At 36.2% G+C, this 20,703-nt stretch overlaps 1 protein-coding gene across 1 annotated transcript in view; it reads right to left on the reverse strand.

Annotated features, from left to right (window-relative positions):
* Positions 1 to 6,356: 6,356 nt before the first annotated feature.
* The window catches only part of LOC147216951 (glycine receptor subunit beta-like), a 29,402-nt gene continuing 15,055 nt past the window's right edge, over positions 6,357 to 20,703 (reverse strand). The window contains exons 5-11 of the mRNA XM_086176849.1: positions 19,720 to 19,946; positions 16,395 to 16,477; positions 15,671 to 15,808; positions 10,178 to 10,330; positions 8,629 to 8,777; positions 7,466 to 7,621; positions 6,357 to 7,106 (exon numbers count right to left, since the gene is read on the reverse strand). Of these exons, the coding sequence (XP_086032975.1) occupies positions 6,813 to 7,106; positions 7,466 to 7,621; positions 8,629 to 8,777; positions 10,178 to 10,330; positions 15,671 to 15,808; positions 16,395 to 16,477; positions 19,720 to 19,946 (1,200 nt within the window). The 3' untranslated portion in view covers positions 6,357 to 6,812. The remainder of the gene's footprint in view (positions 7,107 to 7,465; positions 7,622 to 8,628; positions 8,778 to 10,177; positions 10,331 to 15,670; positions 15,809 to 16,394; positions 16,478 to 19,719; positions 19,947 to 20,703) is intronic.

Genomic DNA, 20,703 nt, shown 5'->3' on the forward strand with positions numbered 1-20,703 from the left:
TGTTAAGAGGTATTTTTTTTATATTTATTTGCTATTAAAGTTAGTCAGTTGTGATGATTTCTGAGGTGTGAGGAAAAAGTTTGTTCCTGGCTGCATTTAGGACTTAAACTGTAAAGGACTAAGCATTTAACTAATTTCAATGTTCTACAAATATTTATGGTGAGAAATGCAAAAAGATGTTACAATAGCAGTTTGTGACAATCTCAGACAGGTATTGGGAATGTAAGAAGCCGGTGAAGTCAAATCCCTGAAAAAATGTAAAATGGTCTAAGTGGTGACGGTATGACATTATCCGAAGACGAAGGAAATATCCATATATTCTGTATCTCTTTCTGTTCGGTCTCAAGTAAATACTACTGACTGTGTGTTTGTGTGTGTGTCTGTCTGTGTGGTACCTGTCTGAAATCCCATTTTTAAATCCTCATTAAGGTGTCATTTGGTAGCTAAAACCTCCAAAATGTAATAATCGATAAATGCTTTTCAGCATCATACATTGATCAAGAATTCCAGTGTCAGTGCTAGTTAAAAATCCATTTACACACTCAATTAAAAATGCATATTTAAAGGATTTATATGATCAAGTGCACTTCTAATGACCATCTAAACAGGTTGTTATTCAAATATGTATGTCAAGTCATACTGTAAGTTGTTTCAGACATTACAAACAAAATAACTATCCCTTAATTGCTATTGTTCCTCATCCATAGATGTTGAATCCGTTTTTGATAACATGATATAAAATGAAACACATAATAGACTAATCTAATTGAAAAGCAAAAAATTTCATTCCTGTTTCTGCAAACACTTAATAAATGGGGCATTGAGCATTTATTGACAGTAACATTTCAAACGTAACGTAAAATAGAGATGCAGGATTTCAAGCAAAGGTCTGATGATGCTCTCAGTGCAGCACTTAGGTATATATTTGTTTGTCTTCTTCTCCTTTCGACTTTTCCCGTCACAGGTTGCCACAGTGAATCAAACTTCTCCATCTAAACCTATTCTCTGTATCCTCCTCTCACACCAAATACATTCATATCCTCTCTCACTACGTCCATAAATTTTCTCTTTGGTCTTCCTCGAGACCTCCTTCCTGGCAGCCCCAATTCCAGCATCCGTCTACTAATATATTCACTATCCCTTCTCCATACATAACCAAACCATCTCAGTCTGGCTTCCCCGACCTTCTCTCCAAAACATCTAACATGTGCTGCTCCTTTGATACACTCATTCCTGACATGCATATATCACTATACTGATATATAACTATTACTGTACTATTCAAACTTACATTTGTTTGTGTTGCACATTTTATCAAATAATTCAACATAGTCTTAAAAGTTTAAATAGCTAACAAGAATTTTATTTATTTTGATGTAAGTACTGTGAGCACACTGTCATTAACAAAATATGAATAGTGTTGTCAGGTCAAAGGTAAGGTGAATTGGTTTTTAGTTAAGCCAGTATAGGTACAGCTTTTACTTAACAAATATTTTATGTTTAGCTTTAACGCTTTCATATGTTTTAAGTAATTTCTAGTTACAATGTTTTAAATAAGAATTAAGTTCATGTGGTTAGATCTGGGTAATTGGGAAAATAGTTAACTTTGGCTGATGATTAAATTGAGCTAACATAGAAATGACTCAGTAAATAGCAGAAGCTACAACAAAAAAGGCCTCACCAGTACACTAGATTTTCATAAAAAAAACAACCTTTTTTATGCAAAACTTTTTTTTATGTAAATGTATTTTTTTTTTTGCATTTTCAAAGATAGTGATTTATAAGACGTGACTTGCGAACATAAATAATAAATAAAAAAATAAAAAAATAAATAATGAATTCAAGAAAACACTTCAGAATGTAATCATGTGTAACGTAACCCTATCCTTATTCACTTATAGATATTTTGAGGACCAGATCAGAAAGTGATGATAAAAAAATATGAATATGCTGTGTAATAGAATATTAAAGCCAAAAATTGTCACTTTTGAGTGAGTTTTGAAACGTTTAAATTTGCTTACTGTTGAATCTGCACCAAAACTTTATTTTCCTCTTAGGAAATTTCATCCAGAGTACTGATTTTACCGGGAGGTAAAAATCTTGAGAGCAAAAATGAATGGACAGTATGTTTATTTTTTTATGTCTTGAAAATATTATTCATTTATCATTTGTCAATACTATCTAATCCTACTCAAAGGGTATTAAGGGGTAGACCTGGCTGTCTAACAGCCTCATATAATCACAATTGATGGTTTAAACTGCCATTATGTAATAAGATACCCTGAAAGTTTGTGTGTAGTTTTCTAGCAACAGTGCCACAAAATATAAAAACACTCCCTCATGAGAATCTTATTATAATACCGTGGAGCCGTAGTTACATGACTTAAAAAATGTAATTATTCACAACTGACTGTGACAATGGATTTTAACAAAATGCATGATTTAAGAACACGAGATGAAATGCTGTACTTGTCAGCAGCAATCTATGCAGGACTCAAGGATTTCAATTTCTATTTAGGCAAAAATGACATTTTAACTGTTATAAGCTGGTTTGACCACAAGATGCAGACATTGTTTTAGAAACATGATGTCAAACATTTCCAATTGTATGACAAGCGGTGCTATAAGCACCGAGTAATAGGACCAATGAAAAATATGGAATTAAGAGATAAGACGGGCCTGTCCCATTCGCTGCCCAGTAGGCAAGCACCAGGGACTTAAACTTGATGCGGGCTTCTCTAATTGGGAATAGCTTCAGGTTGTGTGTCTTAACCTCTCATAGGCCATTAAAATCTGTATGAGCAAGTATCATGAGGCAGGATTAAAATAAATGGACATTGATTTTAATAGGTTTATCTACGTTCCCGTGGCCACGAGCCGTGGGTCGTGACGAAAAGAACACAGTCACAGAACCAAATGACTAAAATGAGCTTTCTCCTCAGGGTGTCTGAGCGCTCCCTTAGAAATAGGTTGAGGAGCTTGGCCATCTTGGAGGAACTCAGAGTAGAGTCGCTCCTCCACGTGGAGATGAACCAGGTGTGGTGGCTCAGGTATCGGGTTAGGATGCTTCCTGGATGCCTCCCTGGTGAGGTGTTTCGGCCATGTCCAGCCGGGAGGAGGCCCTGGAGAAGACCCAGGGGAATTCCTGGGGAGAGGGAATTCGGGGCCTCTTTGCTTCAGCTGATGCCCCCGCAACCTGATCCTGGATAATTGGAAAACGATGGACAGATGGATGTTTCCAAGAGATATATAAAAACAAAGTTGAACAATAAAGCCTTCAGGAATTTGAAATAAAACTTGTTTTTCACAATGATGCGAGATAAGGTCCTTAGCTATATACTAGCTTTGACTTTTTCTTTCTTTTTCTTTTGTTTATTGGTATCCTGATAGGATGTAAGTATCATTTACACATAAAAAAGTGAATGTAGAATTTTCTGAAAAGATTAAATGACATTTCATCAGTTGGCCTGAAAATTACATCGTATATATCTGTAAAGTCCCCTGAAATAATGTTTAGATTGATTCCAAGTTCGTACCCAAAAACATAAAGTTAAAATTTTTTGCTTCAAACCAAAATGAAGCTGAAATGTAATGTGCGACTGTTATAAACAGTTAAGTCCATTTGTTAAAACAATAGTTTCTCCTCCGCTCATCCTCTTGCAGGACCTGGTACTGTCAGAATCGCGGGGTCCCTCTCCCGCCTATTTCCAGCTTATCTCAATCTGGCCTCTCTGATTTTATCTCCAAAACATCTAACATATGCTATCACTCTGATGTAACTCCCAAATAAAACCTCAGCATTTTAATCTCTACTACCTCTAGTTCTCCCTCCTGTCTTTTCCTCAGCGCCACTGTGTCCAAAACCAAAAAACTTCACAGTTCCCACCACCATCGTGTACACCACGGGTGTACACTCATTTTGATCCGAGGGCCACAACTGGCCTAATTTGATGTGGTTTTCTTTTTCATGGGAGGTCTTCTGAGCCACAATTTGTCTGGTCCCTCATCCGGCACCTGTTTACCTTCGGTGACCCCCGACAACATAGCTCCCAAAATCACTGGGACACGCAAACCACTGGGTGGAGTGACTGAACTCTGAACTTTACTTGCTTCGTTTTTGTGCATGACTTAATATGCTCGGAACAAAATGACTTTGGGTTGAATATCTGGTGTTTTCCCAGCACCAATATGGATTTGGCAATTGCAACAGCGGCAATAGCGCATGGCACTTCACTAGACTGTTTGTCTCTTTGGTTACCGCCTACTGTTCAAAAGCATACTGTTATAGTAGAAAATTCTGAACTGTTTGGGAGCATGTATGGTTGTGACTGACTGAAGATCATTCAAGACAAAGTCCTGCCCCAATGCAACCATGATTGCAGGATGAGGGATATAAACAATGAATTATTTTTTATGAATGTTTGTGCAGACTATTTGGCTCATGGGCAGCTCAGTGGTTCATGCTTCCACCCAACCCAAGGACCCTGGTTCCATTCCCAGAGTGGACCTTTCTGTGTTGAGGTTTACATTTTCCCCGTGTCCACGTGGGTTTCTTCTGGTTTCCTCCCACAGTCCAAAACCATGCAACAGGTTAATTGGAAAAATTAGGACAATTGCCCATATGTGTGAATGATAGTGAATGGTTGTCTATTAACCGAATGTGGCCCAATCACAAATGATTGACTTAGCCATGTGGTGTTGTTTGGCGAGATCTGTAACACGGACACCACTCACATGTTTAGCTATTGTCTCCTTCTTCTGATCGACTGTAATTCTTACACCACTATCACTAGCACTGGTCATTTTTGGGGAGCCATAATGAGGGTAGCTTGCTGAAAAAAATATTTATTATATCAGGAGAATGTGGTGTACTAGATATGACTACAGCTATGCTACAATGGCGAAAGCCTGTGGGTTTGTTGTGTTTGTTCACCAAGGCTTGTTAGCAAGATAGATTCTAAATTTGATCGAAAAGTCTGTTTATAAGCCGATTTGTTCGTGATTAGGAGAGTTTATAGGCTGCAGTTCTACTATACACTTCTATGAAGCAGCAAATTATTTTTTATTTAAAAACTCACTTCATGATTAGACAGAATCTAATTCTGACTAAAACAACGATGAACTTGTTTGCTCGTAATGTAACACACTTTTGTACCAAAATACACTGCTCAAAAAAATAAAGGGAACACTTAAAAAACACATCCCTGATCTAAATGAATGAAATATTCTTATGAAATACTTTGCTCTTCACACAGTTGAATGTGCTGACAACAAAATCACACAAAAATGATCAATGGAAATCAAATGTATTAACCCATGGAGGTCTGGATTAGGAATCACACTCAAAATTAAAGTGTAAAAACAAACTCCAGGCTGATCCAACTTTGATGTAATGTCCTTAAAACAAGTCAAAATGAATCTGTGTTGCTTCCTGAGTGGACACTATGATTTCACAGAAGTGTGATTGACTTGGAGTTACATTGTGTTGTTCAAGTGTTCCCTTTATTTTTTTGAGCAGTATATATGCAAACAGATTGAGTACCTGCTGGAGACCACTGAACTCCAAATTCCCCTCAAAAAGAAATGTGAAAGGTCAGAGTCCCAAGAGATTCTTCTCACAGACCAATTAAACTCTGTTGTCTCCTCTCTCAGACAATTGATAAATCTTAAATTATAGATCATCACCCTCCCTGTCTCAGTCTACTTACAAGTTCATGACTCTTCACTTCTCTGACCCTGCTGTTAATAATAATAATAATAAAAAAAAAAGCAGAACATGATAAATCATGGTACACAAAAATCAGAAGCAAATGTCTGAGGTTTGTTTTCTTGTGTGAGGTTTTACCTCATGATTCAACTGGCTATGACTTTGCCAAATTCCCCAGCTGTGTGTGTTTGATAATGTGTTATCTAATCAGGAGTATTACAGGAGAGGAAATGTTCTCCAAATTTTAGCAGCTGCAATATTAGTGCATTGATACATATACTGGTGTAATAGTCATAATACAAACATTTGGTAAACATAAATATGCAGTCTTTAAATGCTTAGATTTTTTTGTACATGGTGGAAAATACCCTCTTCTGCTCAACATTGCATTTGTCTCATGTCTTTCAGGTCTTGTCCTGGACAAATGCATCGTTTTGGAGAACACTTCATGAATGAGACACCATTAAACTCGGCATTGCACGCTAAGACACACAGAAATAAGTGTAGCAGATAGAACAGGAAAGCACTGAATGTTTTATGTCTAAAATACAGGCAAGTACAAACACAAATTTGCTGTTTTTTTTGCACCAAATTAAAACATTATCATTGTGGAAGTAATGATGAAATTACTTTCAAGTAATTGTTGTAATGTTTTATTGAATTATATAAGATATTCATCAAGATGTTGGGAGCATATACTTATATTCTCTAACATAATATTCTCTAATATAATATAATGTATAAGTAGCAGTGGACTGCTGACGATCTCAGGCCTTACTTTCTTGGAAAAGCATTTATTTCTTATTTACAGCATAGAGGATTTCTCTAATGCCTGGGCAGTTTAGTGAGTACAGTTTGCACAGCCACTTTTTGGTCACAGATTCACATGCATTACTATCATGATGAATGAACTCAAAGGAGCTCTAAATGTCCAAGCAATTTAATCTAAAGCCTTACCTAGGGACTCCAATTAATTTCCCCAGCAAACATGATTCTAGGATGAAGGAAATCTGGACTGAGTCATCAGATTATACCGTAAATGAGTTTACTTTGTTTTTACTCAATTCATTTCGATTCACGATGCAAACCAGTGCCTCTTATTAGCTCACAAATAAACTGACCAGTAGACAACATTGAAGAAGAGGAAAGAAAAGGGGAAGAGAGCCCTTGCATAGAGGTCAATGCGTTTTGCAGCAGCAGGTATGACGGGTTTAGATGGTGGGGCCTTTTTGTTGGCTTTGCTCTGAGATTTAAGGGCCCCTGTCACTTCAACTGGTTTACCATAACAGTCAAAGTTTGAAAGTTCAAAGTCTCGAGGTAAAGATCCTACAATACTGAAGTCATTGGAACGAAGGTCTGACTTGGAGGTACAAACTTTCTTACAGCGAGTTTCAACCACCTGGTAAAAAAAAGAGAAAAAAGTTAAAGTTTGATGAGTGAAATATTCAAAGAGCCATAATGTATAATGTGTCATTGTTGAATTTCAGCTGCACTCTTTGTAGCCAAGAGTAATGAAAAGTCAGTAACAATTGCACCTAAACAAATGTAAAACAAAAGAAATAATCAACAGTAAGGGTCTAGTCAAAACAAGTGTTGCCATTTTTTCTTCTTAATGCAGGTATTTACACAATCTGAGAAACAATGATGTTGTCTTTATTTCCAGTCCAATTGTGTTATTATTATTTATGCGCCAGACTTAATGTATGCATTGAATGAATACTTTCAATGAAAATATTTTCTTTGTGGATTAATAATTACCTGCAAAATATTTACATGTATGGGTGTTCCACCAGTCCCATTCAATGTGTTAGGTTTATTTGAAGGCTTCGTTCCCTCTTTTTCTTTCAAAACTTTCTCTTTTGCGGCAATTTTGGCCTTTTCTTCCTCAATCAGTTTGGGACTGTTCAGTATTACCTTTAGAGGCAGAAAGAAACAAGAAGAAAAACAGAGTATTTCAATGTAGTTTAATAGAATAGATCAACAGAGTGAATTGTGTAATTGAAATATTCATGCAAAACAAAAGCATTGTTCACTGTCTACTTTTTTTTCCAAATTGTTTTATGTATTTCTGATCTCTTTCTGATCAGCGTTATTTTTCGGTGCCTTTTGGTTCTCTAACAGCTAAGATCATCTTAATTTGTGTGTGATTCCTATGTGATTTGATATTAAAAAACAAAGGGAGTAGGATTTCAGTTTATTTTTGCTTTTAACATTTACTAATGGAGAGATTGAGCAAGGAAACCTCACTTGATACATATAATATCATATAAGAAATTGTGTTTTATTAGACCAAATCTCTCTAAACAAACCTTGTCATTGTGCATTTATTAAATGATTAAAAAAATACACAAGCTCATATATTCAGGTTTTTATTTCAAACATGTGCAAGGTACAGTGAATAGGATGGCAGTGCCACTGTTATGCTTCATACAATTCTGAGCTATTGAAATCTTATTTGTTGATGTGACACATCATTTTCATCTGTTGTTATGATGCAGGATAAGATAACTATAGCTAGTAAAGTGTTCTTTATTATGCTGAAAACACCTTAATCGTCAAATAAGGCATTCAATTCTGAAATTAATTGCAGATATTTTAAGTTGTTCAGGCCACATAATGATTTAAGTAGTTATTCATTTTTGCTGGGAAAGCCCCTAAGCGTTGAGGGTGTAGAGTATGAGTTCACAATTCAGTTGTTTTATAATATACTTAATGTATTATAATTTCAATGACATGCTCTTCCACAGACCACCCTATTGACATATAAATGAAGAAAAAATGTTGTGAATAAAAAATTCTATACCTACTGAGACACGTGAATTTCGCGTGTGGCCCATTATTTTCGTTTTGTCATTATTCAATAACTCTTGATTTAAGCTTGGGATTTTCATCAGTAATTATGTATGTATGAAATAACACACCTGTACCACAGCGTATTCCACCAGGGATGAAAACCCAAAAAGTAGGCAGGCAATGAGCCAGATATCGATTGCCTTTACATAGGACACTTTTGGAAGCTCTGAAGCCAAAGACATACTCTCACTGGAAAGAGAGAGTACAGACAAAATACCTGGAAACACAAAATGCAAATTGGTTTCAGTTGAAAAGCCAACATAGAACTGATGAATATCTAAAATGAAGACAAACTAATCATTATCACAATGTGATACTATGTGTAATGTCATGCTATCACATTAAGCATCCCTTACATTTCAGTCAACATGTCTGATACCATGAATCATGGATAATTTGAGTACAACTAACTACTAATATTCCAGAAGCCTTGTCTTCCGAATTGGCCTTTTAATAGAAGTGTCCCAAAAGACCATCAAAAGGCTGGAACATAATGAAAATGCAGCCGCAACAGATGAACAGACCAAATACTCAGGTCAGATTGATCTGCTTTATAAATCATTTGACTTCCCAGCACAGAGAATGTGGTAACCACAGAATGTGGATCGCCTATGAAATACGACAAACTATTGCGACAATGTTAAGTAAATATGCACAAAAGTAAAGACTTAAGACAAGCGAATCAAAGTATTTGAATTTAGATTTCTTTCTGCCCCTGGGCGCTCCCCAATTTTTTCCATCGAGGTTTGAAGAAGCACATTTTAATTTCTGCTCTTTTGGCACTTATTCATTTTTGTTAGAATTCTGTGTTTGCAATATGAAAAATAGAATCCTCAATCCAAGCACATGTATATTTATAGAATCACCCAAATGCCTTGAAAATTGTAGAATTTGGAGCAAAATAAAAAAAAAATAATCCAAAGCAATAGCCACAAACCAAAATATATATATGATGTGTTTCATTGACATTCTCAAAGGTCCATAAACATAGTTAAACAACTCCCAAGCGCTATATATCAAGGCCATATTTTCATAGGTTTTGTTATTTTTGATTTTTCAAAGGCTCCTTCAAAACAGCCATCATTAATTAACAAACCCAAAATTATTTCAAATGAATGAGTGAGTGAATGATTGTTTGTCTCTATGTTTGTCTCTATAAAAAAACAAAAACAAACATAACATAACATAACATAACATAACATAACATAACATAACATAACATAACATAACATAACATAACATAACACAACATAACAGAAAACTCTAATAATGGATGTTCTGCAAATCTGAACTGATTTAATCATTCATATCTTACAAATACAGTATTACCATTCTCCTCTATTGCATATTAGACAATGTTAATAGTGCAACTGCATGTTTTGAAAGATTTGTTACAAAATTTGATTTCACATACATATTTGTAAATATATAAGATATTGAATGCAAGCAATTAAACATTTGAAATGTCATTCATTCTTCCCTCATTGCTCTTTTGTACTTGCAATATTGAACAATATCCTTTACACCTCAACCATGGCAGCTACTCAGGCGTTGTATAGTCAACTGTCAACACGATATGTGAATCATTTCAAATTTACTGTTCAAAATGTAACTCACCAAGGGGCACCCTTGCTGCTGAGGCATCAGGGTTAATCCAGAAGGATAACCAAGACAAGACAACAATCAACAAAGTTGGTGCATAAACTCCCATCATGTAGAAACCAACCTGGCGACGCAGTGTAAAAATCACTTCAACACAGGTGTAGTATCCTGGAAAGAAACACGGAAAAAAAAACATGTGCAGAATTGCTGGAACTATAGAGGGATAAAGTTGATGAACCATGCAAGGAAGTTATGGGAAAGAGTAGTGGAAACTAGACTGAGAGCAATAGTCAGCATTTGTGAAAAGCAGTATGGCTTCATGCCTAGAAAGAGTACTGCAGATGCAGTATTTGCTTTGTGAATGCTAATAGAGAAGTACAGAGAAGGCCGGGAAGGCCGGCTGGAGCTGAATTGTGTCTTTGTAGACCTCGAAAAAGCATATGAAAGGGTGTCAAGAGAAGAACTCTGGTATTGTATGAGGGGATCTGGAGTGGCAGAGAAGAACGTCAGACTGGTGCAGGACATGTATGCTGGCTGTGAGACAGTGGTGCAGTGTGCTGTTGGGGTAACAGAGAAGTTCAAGGTGGAGGTGGACCTCCATCAGGGATCAGCTCTGAGCCCTTTCTTGTTTGCAGTGGTGATGGACAGGCTGACAGATGAGGTTAGACAGGAATCTCCATGGACCATGATGTTTGCAGATGGCATTGTGATCTGTGATAGCAGGGAACAGGTTGAGGAAAATCTAGGGAGGTGGAGGTATGCGCTGGAAAGGTGAGAAATAAAGGTTAGTCACAGCAAGACAGAGTACATGTATGTATGTGAATGAGAGGAAGCCGGCTGGAACAGTGAAGCTACAGGGAGTGGAGATTAAGAAGTTGGAGGATTTCAGGTACTTGAGGTCAACAGTCCAGAGCAACGGAGAGTGTGGAAAAGAGGTGAAGAGACATGTTCAAGCAGGTTGGAATGGGTGGAGAAAAGTATCAGGGGTACCATGCGATAGAAGACTATCAGACAAAATGAAAGGAAAGGTGTACAAGACAGAGGAGGGAGAGTGAATATATTGGTAGACGGATGCTGGAATCGGAGCCGATCTTCTATTATTTGAACTGACCTGTTTTGGGTTTCTCTATTTCCAGATTTGTTTGTTTCCACGGTTTAATACTTTCCCATATCTATTTTATACACAGGTACCTAGACCCAAACTAATATCAGGTGGGGTAATGGGCAATCATATCATTTCAAATGAATTCTGACCATAAAATGTGGACAGAATATGGTGGGGTTTTAAAATATGGTGATATTTTCTCAAACCTATTTCTCTGTCATAGTGCCAAAAGACAGATGAATCACATTAAATCCACAGTTCCATTTTTAGCCATAAAATTCCTTCATTGGTTGCAATTGCAGTTCCATCAGTTAAGTGGAATCCCCTTCATGTGCTTTAATAATGAGCGAAAAATAGAACTCCGATTAAATAAAACAATTCTTCTTTTTGCATTAAGTGAGAAAGTCTTTATCACCAAATTGATGTTGGTAGTAGGTTGAAGCTATGGACCTGAGCTGCAAAGTTGCACTGGTAAGGTCCTTCACGAAGCAAGCAGGGTTTTCAAATCCTAATATTTTGGTTTTGTCACCATTCATGGAGCATGACTTAGGGTACATTTTCAATATTGATAGGATGTACATTGGGCTCAGTTGCATGAATTTTGGGCATGACATTGTTTCTTTTGAATGCTAAGAGCTCTCCTCACCAGATGGAAGCTTGTACATAATCAGTATTTGCAGTTATGGCTGGTATATTTTTTGCTCTGCCTTTTATCAACCAGGCCCCTATTGACACTGGATTGAAGTGTCAATTCAGTGCCATTTACCTGCAGTGGCGCAACAGATAAATGCCTAGGCATTTTTTCAAGAGGCAGAAATTTCCCAATGCAGCTGGACCTAGTTTTTCCTCTCTTTCTAGCTTAAAAACACTTTGCTGATAACCTGCTGGTAAGTCATTTCAGTATAAGGACAGTCAAAGTTTGAGAAGAAACAGCACTAGTGAAATGTCTAAACTTTCAAGCAATGATTAACTGCTATCAATAGTTTGCTAAACCTCTGCATGTTAAGTGAAGAAACGAAGTAAGCAAAGTAGTAGCTATGTACAAAGGGACCTCCGTTTTATATCTTGGACAATTTTTTTGTCTGACTCAAGCTTGTTTTATAATGATTCTTGATCTAATTTACTGTGTTTGCTTGGCTTGTCATGAAGAGTCATCCTAGATGTCTCCTATCAAAATGACATCACAAAGAAGTCATTGTCTTCATTAAAGAGAATATAGTCACCGCTGACATTTGATGATGACACAATGGACGGCATTGACTTTCACATATTTCACATTTTAACTCATTTCTGAGGTTACTGATAAATACTGCCAATCAAAATTTCCATTACTTCAACTGTAGTAACTACTATCTGCATATAAGAGAGCAGGAGGATGTAATGAGATACTGGTGGGAATTATACTAAAACCTAAGGCCTCTACTTGTTAGATTTCGACAGCAATTCATGGCATATACTGGCAAGAATTGCATAACAAGAAAATGCTTATACTGGTGTGAAATCTACCGCTGCAAAAGGCAAATACTTAGTAGAATTTCATAACATGCACAAAGACAGTTGGAATTTTACAACATGGAGGTGCAGGATATGGGCTATGAAAATACTGTGTGACCAAAATGACGCAAGAAACCGGCTTGTCATATACTGATAGATTCCTTGTGAAATCTGCCTTTTATAGTGATGAATATATTAACACCGTATTGGGAGTCCTGATTCGAGCAATGTCTATAATACAGTACAGTGAAAGAAAGTTAACACCGTCCAAATGTCCTTACAACCTTTAATCACGTTTTAAGGGCAAGGCTAATGTTTGAAGGCAGGAGGAAGATGAATAGATGGGAGGAGGTGATTATTTTACCTATTCCCTTTTCCCTCTTCCTTTAAACTGACCACTGCTTTGCTTTCAAAATCCCTTTAAAACACGCCTTTAACTGTTATTTTGGCAGACAGGAAAACAAAATAAATATAAAAAGAAGACAGCCAGCAAAGAGAAATGGATGACAGAGTCAATATTATAGTTTCTACTTTAAAATTTCCATTTGCGATTCCACAGTTGGCTTTTGGTACATCAGGTTGAAATTGGAGCAACAATTTTTAATTCCATCCATCCATCCATCCATCCATCCATCCATCCATCCATCCATCCATCCATCCATCCATCCATCCATCCATCCATCCATCCATCCATCCATCCATCCATCCATCCATCCATCCATCCATCCATCCCTCTTCTGCCGCTTTTCAACCAATGAAACCAACCATGTGTTGTCACTGGGTTGACTGTGCACAGTGCTTTAACATAATCTTAAGGCACTATACAGGAAGTTACCAAGTATTAAGTTCATACATTTGGTCTTATTATAACATCAGTTTGAAAATCTCATTGACAATTGAATGAACATTGATCACCCAAATTAAAATCAATTGCCAGAAACATGTGGAACTACCGAGAAGTTAAAATGAAGAAGAAAAATCATTTTACTATTTAAGCACTGAAGAAGCTTTACCCATGATAGGTGAAACATAATAAATGAAAGAAACAAAGTCCAGTTGCCACAATAAGATTTGCAAACAGGTGAGGAGATGACATAAGATAAGATCTTTTCCCTTTCGGTGTTTCCCTTCAAAGGCTTTCATAATGGATCATCTGCCTCCATCTTATCCAGTTCTGTGCTTTTTTTCTGAAAGGTTGAATGTTTCCTCAGAGATCCTGGGGGTGAATCCACTTCTTTCAGATATATTATATGATGACTAGGAACTAAGATCCTTTGGGGCAATACCAATCACGTGACCCACTATTGCCACATCGTGACCACATGTAAACAACTTTGTGAGCCCAATCTGCCTCAGGTGGAAATTAAGTTCTGAATACATCAATGATCCAGTTATATCACTGATAATAACATTGCACAAACAACTTTAATATAACAAACATACCTGGTTTCCAAGTAACCAGATATCTTAATGCTGTGATCAGGTTCTTTTATGGTGATGCTGCATTTTGCTACTTGATGGATGAGGTTACCTGTCCTTTACAGTATCTTTCCACTACGTCCCCTTGCCCTTCTCTGCTCTTATTAAAACTCTCTGAATACTTTAAGCTCTTTCATACATTAATAAATCACATAAGAACCAAGGTGATACGGGAATAACTATTAATTTTTAGAACTATTCTTATATTTAAAAGGAAAATGTTAAAATACAATATTTGAATATACCTATGTATTTTGACCAAAGTTCTGACTATTAACATGTACAAAAAAACACACCTGCTACAGCATGGCAACCATTGGATACTGTTTCAGTAACGATGCACAAAAAGCAGAATGCAATAAAATTTTATGTAAAATATCAACCAATGAAAGAATAGAATTTTTCCAATATAGAACAAACACATTGTTGACTCTTGGAGTGTTCATGCCACATGCAAGTATATTTGTCTACATATTTACTTGCTCTTACTAAATCATGCAACTTTGATTTTTGATATGTCTTTAGTGTTATTTATTACAACACATATATAGTGTTATTTTTCCTGAATCAAATTTTTAGATTTTGAATTACAGATTGTTTCTTTTCATTCTGATAAGAGTGAACATCCCCATACTGTTCATATGCTTTCCTCATTGTTTGAAATTTTTTCCTACACCATTTTATGCAGTCTTTGCTATTAAACCATGAATAGCATTAAGTCTGTTCAAAGGTAAAAGTAAGTTTTTACAAATCTTTCAGCTTTAACATATTAACAACGAAAGTAATAGATGACCTCTCTGAAAAATGACAAAAATTAGATGACAATTAGCCACCAAGAAGTAATCTTGGCTGATAAATGATTGTGAAACGTATGACATCATAAGGCTCTTATAGGCTACTGGTAGTTATAACATGAAAAGTAGATGGCCATATAGGGTGAATTTGAAACAAGACACATCTAATCTCGGTTAGTAGGCTAATCGGGGCTAAAAGTAAACAATTGTGATATTGCTTATGTGAGCCATAGAAAGCGCCAATAGAGGCAATTAAATTAAAAACAGTTGTTGAAGCCGCTAAAACATTTTTACATTACATCATCTATGTAGCAGTAAAATGAGGCTTCAACTATTTCTTCAACATAGACTAACATCTTTTAGAATTAGTATTAAAAAAAACCAAACTTTATTCTCCCTAAAAACTTGTGAAATTGAAATTATGTGGATTAATTACTGATACAAGACACAAATTTCAATTTTGTGCTCTTTTGAGGCAAAATTCAAATACTCATGTTTCAAATAATAGATGCATTTCTAGTTGTTAAATAAATCATATTATAAAGAAAGAAGATTGATACAATTTTTTTTTAGTCCCTTTATGCCTCATCATGCGCCCTGGTGGTGTAAAATAGGAGCTTGTTTGAATTTACTTACCTGTTCCCTGATAATATTTTGTGCAGTTTCCATATTTTATGTCTTCTTGTTTGATGTCAAACTGGGGTAGAGCAATTTCGTCCATCTGAACTGGGTCCGACTGCCACTTAAACACCAGATCACTGGTGGTATATCCAACTAACAATAGCCAAACGAAAAAAAAAAGAAAAAACAAATGGCCTTGAGATACACAGTAGAAATTTTACATACTCATTATGTTTATGTTTTGGCCCCAATGATATGATGAAACTGATCACTTGGGCAAAAGAGCTGTAATATTTATGTCGGCTTTTCTCTTTTTTTTCTTTCTTTCTGGGACTCGGTTTTTATACACCCAATTAAATAAGCTCACACTATTCCTTTTATGCTGAAGATGAGATGAGCAACAATCCTCAATACAAATAAAACTTACACCTGCCGCAATGTTCTTTTTTTCCCTAAGTCATAGATTTAATGTATTTCCTGGCTCGCCATATGCAGATTAATCAAAATGATGGGTGTGGGAGTGGGGGTGAATCAGCCAGTCATGAGTAGGATTTGTGGATAGATATACTGGCAGCAGCACTTTATCAAACCATAATCCAAGTACCTTGCGCATACAAAAGTAGATCCTTTTTCCTGTATTGTTACTGTGAAATCAATCCACTTTACTGGACCTTACTATTCAACATTATTATAAACCAATTATAGAATATTAGACATATTGTAAAAAGCATGTACTCACAGCTTTCCAGCTGCATCTTACACAGTTGCGTGTCCATGGGAAACAGTGTAAGATCCAAGGGACAGGACAGTGTGACGGACAGTCTAAACACAAACAAATAAACACTCAAAACGAAAAACACGAGCAGGATTTATTTATTAAAGCTCACCATCATCTTGCTTCTAGGGAGTGGAGCGGGGTATCTTTTATGGATTATTTTTTGTAATTGCCCCAATGGGACAAATAACATTTTTGGAATCTATATTGAATTTGAATTTGTAAGAGTTCAGTTCTCATTGTTTTTCATGTTTTTAATTTTGTTTTTATTTTATTTTGACACGTGTTAAAGACATATTTTTTAAAGCATCACAGATTTAATAACTGCTGGTTTGTGTTCTTCAGATATAAAGATACATTATTTTGTTTTCTTTACCAGCAGAGGAGGCATACTTATTTAAGTGATGAGACATTGTCGAGTAAATGTCAAGCATCATTTAAATATCTTGAGGCTGAGTTACGCATCCCCTTTTTTGGAAATCAAACTATGATCACCCTACTTTATATACAGAGGGGCATAAAAGTATTTAATAAGCCCCCAATTGAGCAAGTTAATAAATAATAATAAAATTATTTGATAATAATAAAATATAATAATAGTAATAATATAAATATTATATAATATTATATAATAATAAATAATAAAAACTAATGGGAGTGGCCTGTAACTTTCATCATGGGTAAACTTCAACTATGAGAGATTGAATGAGAAAAAAAAGAAAAATCCAGAAAATCACATTGTCTGATTTTTAAAGAATTTATTTGCAAATTATGGTGGAAAATAAGTATTTGGTCAATAACAAACATTTATCTCAATACTTTGTTACATACCCTTTGTTGCCAATGACAGAGGTCAGATGTTTTCTGTTACTTTTTCACACATGGTTGCTGCTGTTTTGGCCCACTCCTCCATGCAGATCTCCTCTAGGGCAGTGATGTTTAGGGGGCTGTTGCTGGGCAACATGGACTTTCAACTCCCTCCAAAAATTGTCTATGGGGTTGAGATCTGGAGACTGAAACGCTTCTTACAAAGCCACTCCTCTGTTGCTGTGTTTGGGATTTTTGTCAAGCCGAAAGACCCAGCCACATTTCATCTTCATGCCCTTGCTGACAGAAGAGGGTTTTCACTCAAAATCTAACGATACATGGCCCCATTCATTCTTTTCTTTACGTGGATCAGCCGTCCTGGTCCTTTTGCAGAAAAACAGCCCAAAAGCATGATGATTCCACCCCCGTCTTCAAAGTAGTTATGGTGTTATTTGGATGCAATGCAGCATTGATGGTAGCCTTTGTTACTTTGATTCCAGCTCTCTACAGGTCATTCACTAGGTCCCGTGTGGTTCTGGGATTTTCGCTGACTATTCTTGTGATCGTTTTGACCCAACGGGATGAGATCTTGGGTGGAGCCCCAGATCGAGGGTCTCGAGGATCGGTGGTCTTGTATGTCTTCCATTTTCTGATAATTGCTCCCACAGTTGATTTCTTCACAACAAGCTGGTTACCTATTGGAAGATCAGTCTTCCCAGCCTGGTGCAGGTCTACAATTTTGTGTCTGGTGTCCTTTGACAGCTCTTTGGTCTTGGCCATAGTGGAGTTTGGAGTGTGACTGTTCCAGGTTGTGGACAAGTGTCTTTTATTCTGATAACCAGTTCAAACAGGTGCCATTACAGGTAACGTGGGGGACGGAGGAGCCTCTTAAAGAAGAAGTTACAGGTCTGTGAGAGCCAGAAATCTTGCTTGTTTGTAGGTGACCAAATACTTATTTTACAGAGGAATTTACTAATTAATTCATTAAAAATCCTACAATGTGATTTCCTGGATTCTTTACTCCCATTTGTACCTATGATGACATTTTCTGGCCTCTCATCTTTTTTTAGTGGGAGAACTTGCACAATCGGTGGCTGACTAAATACTTTTTTGCCCCACTGTAGCACTGTTCCGGATACTGAATTATTCTCTTATGTCAGAACACATAAAGGGATTCTTGAGAGATAATGCACCAAGTTGTTTTCATTTTTTTTTATGTTAGTTTTATTTACAGAGTCTAAGTGTGTTTTAAACTGCTTCCAGGGAGGGATTAGCAAATGAAGTTGTATTTGGCAAAATCAGACAATGGAATGAAAGGTATATTTATAGAAGCAGCTCAGCACTGAGTTGTGGAGTTAATGCATCACCATACTGATGGTTCCTACCAGTGACGTGCAGTCACTAGAGGCAGGGGAGTCATCACGGAAAGAAAAAAACTTTTTTTTTTCAAAATTGCTAAAAAAAAGATTCACATTTACCATTCAAATATGAAAAAGAAACGTGCGGTGACACAGCAACCAGCTTAGTCCACTACGGATTGCACAATGATTATGCTAAATGTGCTGGCATGCTATGCACTGAGACTGCATTGCTGTCTCTATGTATGTCACTATTAAAAATTTCAAGCACTTTTAAATATGAAATAAATTTCCATAGTTTAGCTGATGTGCATAATGTATTTTCATCAACAACTGTAACGTGTTTCTTGTGCTGAGTGATCATAAAACGACTGCGAAGAGACATTAAGTGAGGCACGCAGTAACCATGCCTCATGGTAGGGGGCACTGGTGATCCCAGGGATCCTTCTTACTACTCGGCTGCAGAATAATAAAATTAGCAATAGCAAGCTACAGTAAACGTCAGTTTCCACCAGTCATGAACCTCACCGCATGCCACTGGTTCCTGAATATATCACCACAGTCTTAGTCTAAAACAGATACTATTATGGCACACAAATACAGAATGTGTATTAAGTGTAATCATCTTTCAGTTTTTGCCCATGTTCAACGGAAGGTGTCAAATAGTTTTAGCAACAGAGTAATGATTGAATAAAATGTGACAATGATAGTCTTTCAATAATTTCTTGAGTCACTGTTGACACAGAAACCCCCACACACAGTTTTTTCTATTTGATTTTTTTTGTATCTTTATCCCAGTATTTCTTCCAGAAAAAGAAAAGATAGCAACATTTCATACTTATTACTAGAGGTGGCGTTATCTTTTAAATATAATATAACTTGGTTTTTATTGCGAATTTAGATTGTCTAGTGAGATTTGATCCTCAGAGTTTTTCCAGTATAGACTTGCTTTTTTATCACATCTTTTATTTATCTGATGGTATTTGCTGAAACTATCCACATAATTTACTTTACTGTGACCTGCATAAATACTGTTGAACTTGATGTTATATATGGAGGATACCCTGTCCCTCTCAAAAAAAAAAACATTAAGAAAACATTAAAAAAAAAAAGATTGTACGTACCTCATACTAATCAAGACATCTCCGTTCCTGAAGATGAAGAGAAGGATGTTGTCCTGTGTGACATCATGAAAGTTGGCATTTTTTTCATTGGCAAAGAAAAGGTCAGGTTTCCACAAACACTGGAACATCTTGGGGTCAACAGTGAGGGCTTCACTCTTAAAATCAGTAGGAAGTTGAAGGCGAGGGTCATTCCATCTCTGGCGAAGAAAAATATTCACCCTGTAGTCCTTCAGAGAAAGAAAACACTAAATCAACCCACTTAGAGTTGAAAAGTTCGGTCATCTTGGAGGAGCTCTGAGTAGAGCTGCAGCTCCTCCATAGAGAGGAGTCAGATGAAATCTCTTTAACGCAATTCAGAAATTTTAGAAAGTTTTTTTTCCTAGAATAATTGGCTTAATTACTCTGAAGACTGCGGTTTGGATTTTTTTTTCCATTACTGCTTCATCATACAGAGTTGTTTCCAAATTATTTCCAAATTCTATGATCACCTATGACCTGTTTGACTGAGAACTTTATCAGACAGGAGTTGAAAGAACAGCTTACAGATGGACTTTGTTAGTTTATTTAGTAGATTGGTTTCAAGAAAGTAAAAATTATTGAAGTCATGTATATTATAATTACGTAGAACATTAGTATTGTATATTACAATTTATTGGCAATTTTTACGACCCCAATCTAAAGTGTCCTCACTGTAGAAAATGCCTCCTTGCTCTTAAATGTTTATAACTGCCTAGATTTGTCATGAATTCCAAAATTGGACAGTTATTTTAAACGCATGTTTTTACATGTCTGATATATGTCTAAATTACTGTAAAAATATTTGAAATATACTTCTCACCAGTTTGTGGATATCGTTTTCTTTTCCATTACATTAATAGATCAATTTAGACTTTACTTTCTCTTGAATGGCTGAATCTGTAATCCATTAGTGACTATCAATATTTTGCCATAAGTTCCTTTCATAAACTGAGCATATGATCACAA

Source organism: Fistularia commersonii, chromosome 29 (genome assembly GCF_037954325.1).
Source record: "Fistularia commersonii isolate RoL2024-O1a breed Wild chromosome 29, RoL_Fcom_v1.0, whole genome shotgun sequence".
NCBI lineage: Eukaryota > Metazoa > Chordata > Actinopteri > Syngnathiformes > Fistulariidae > Fistularia > Fistularia commersonii.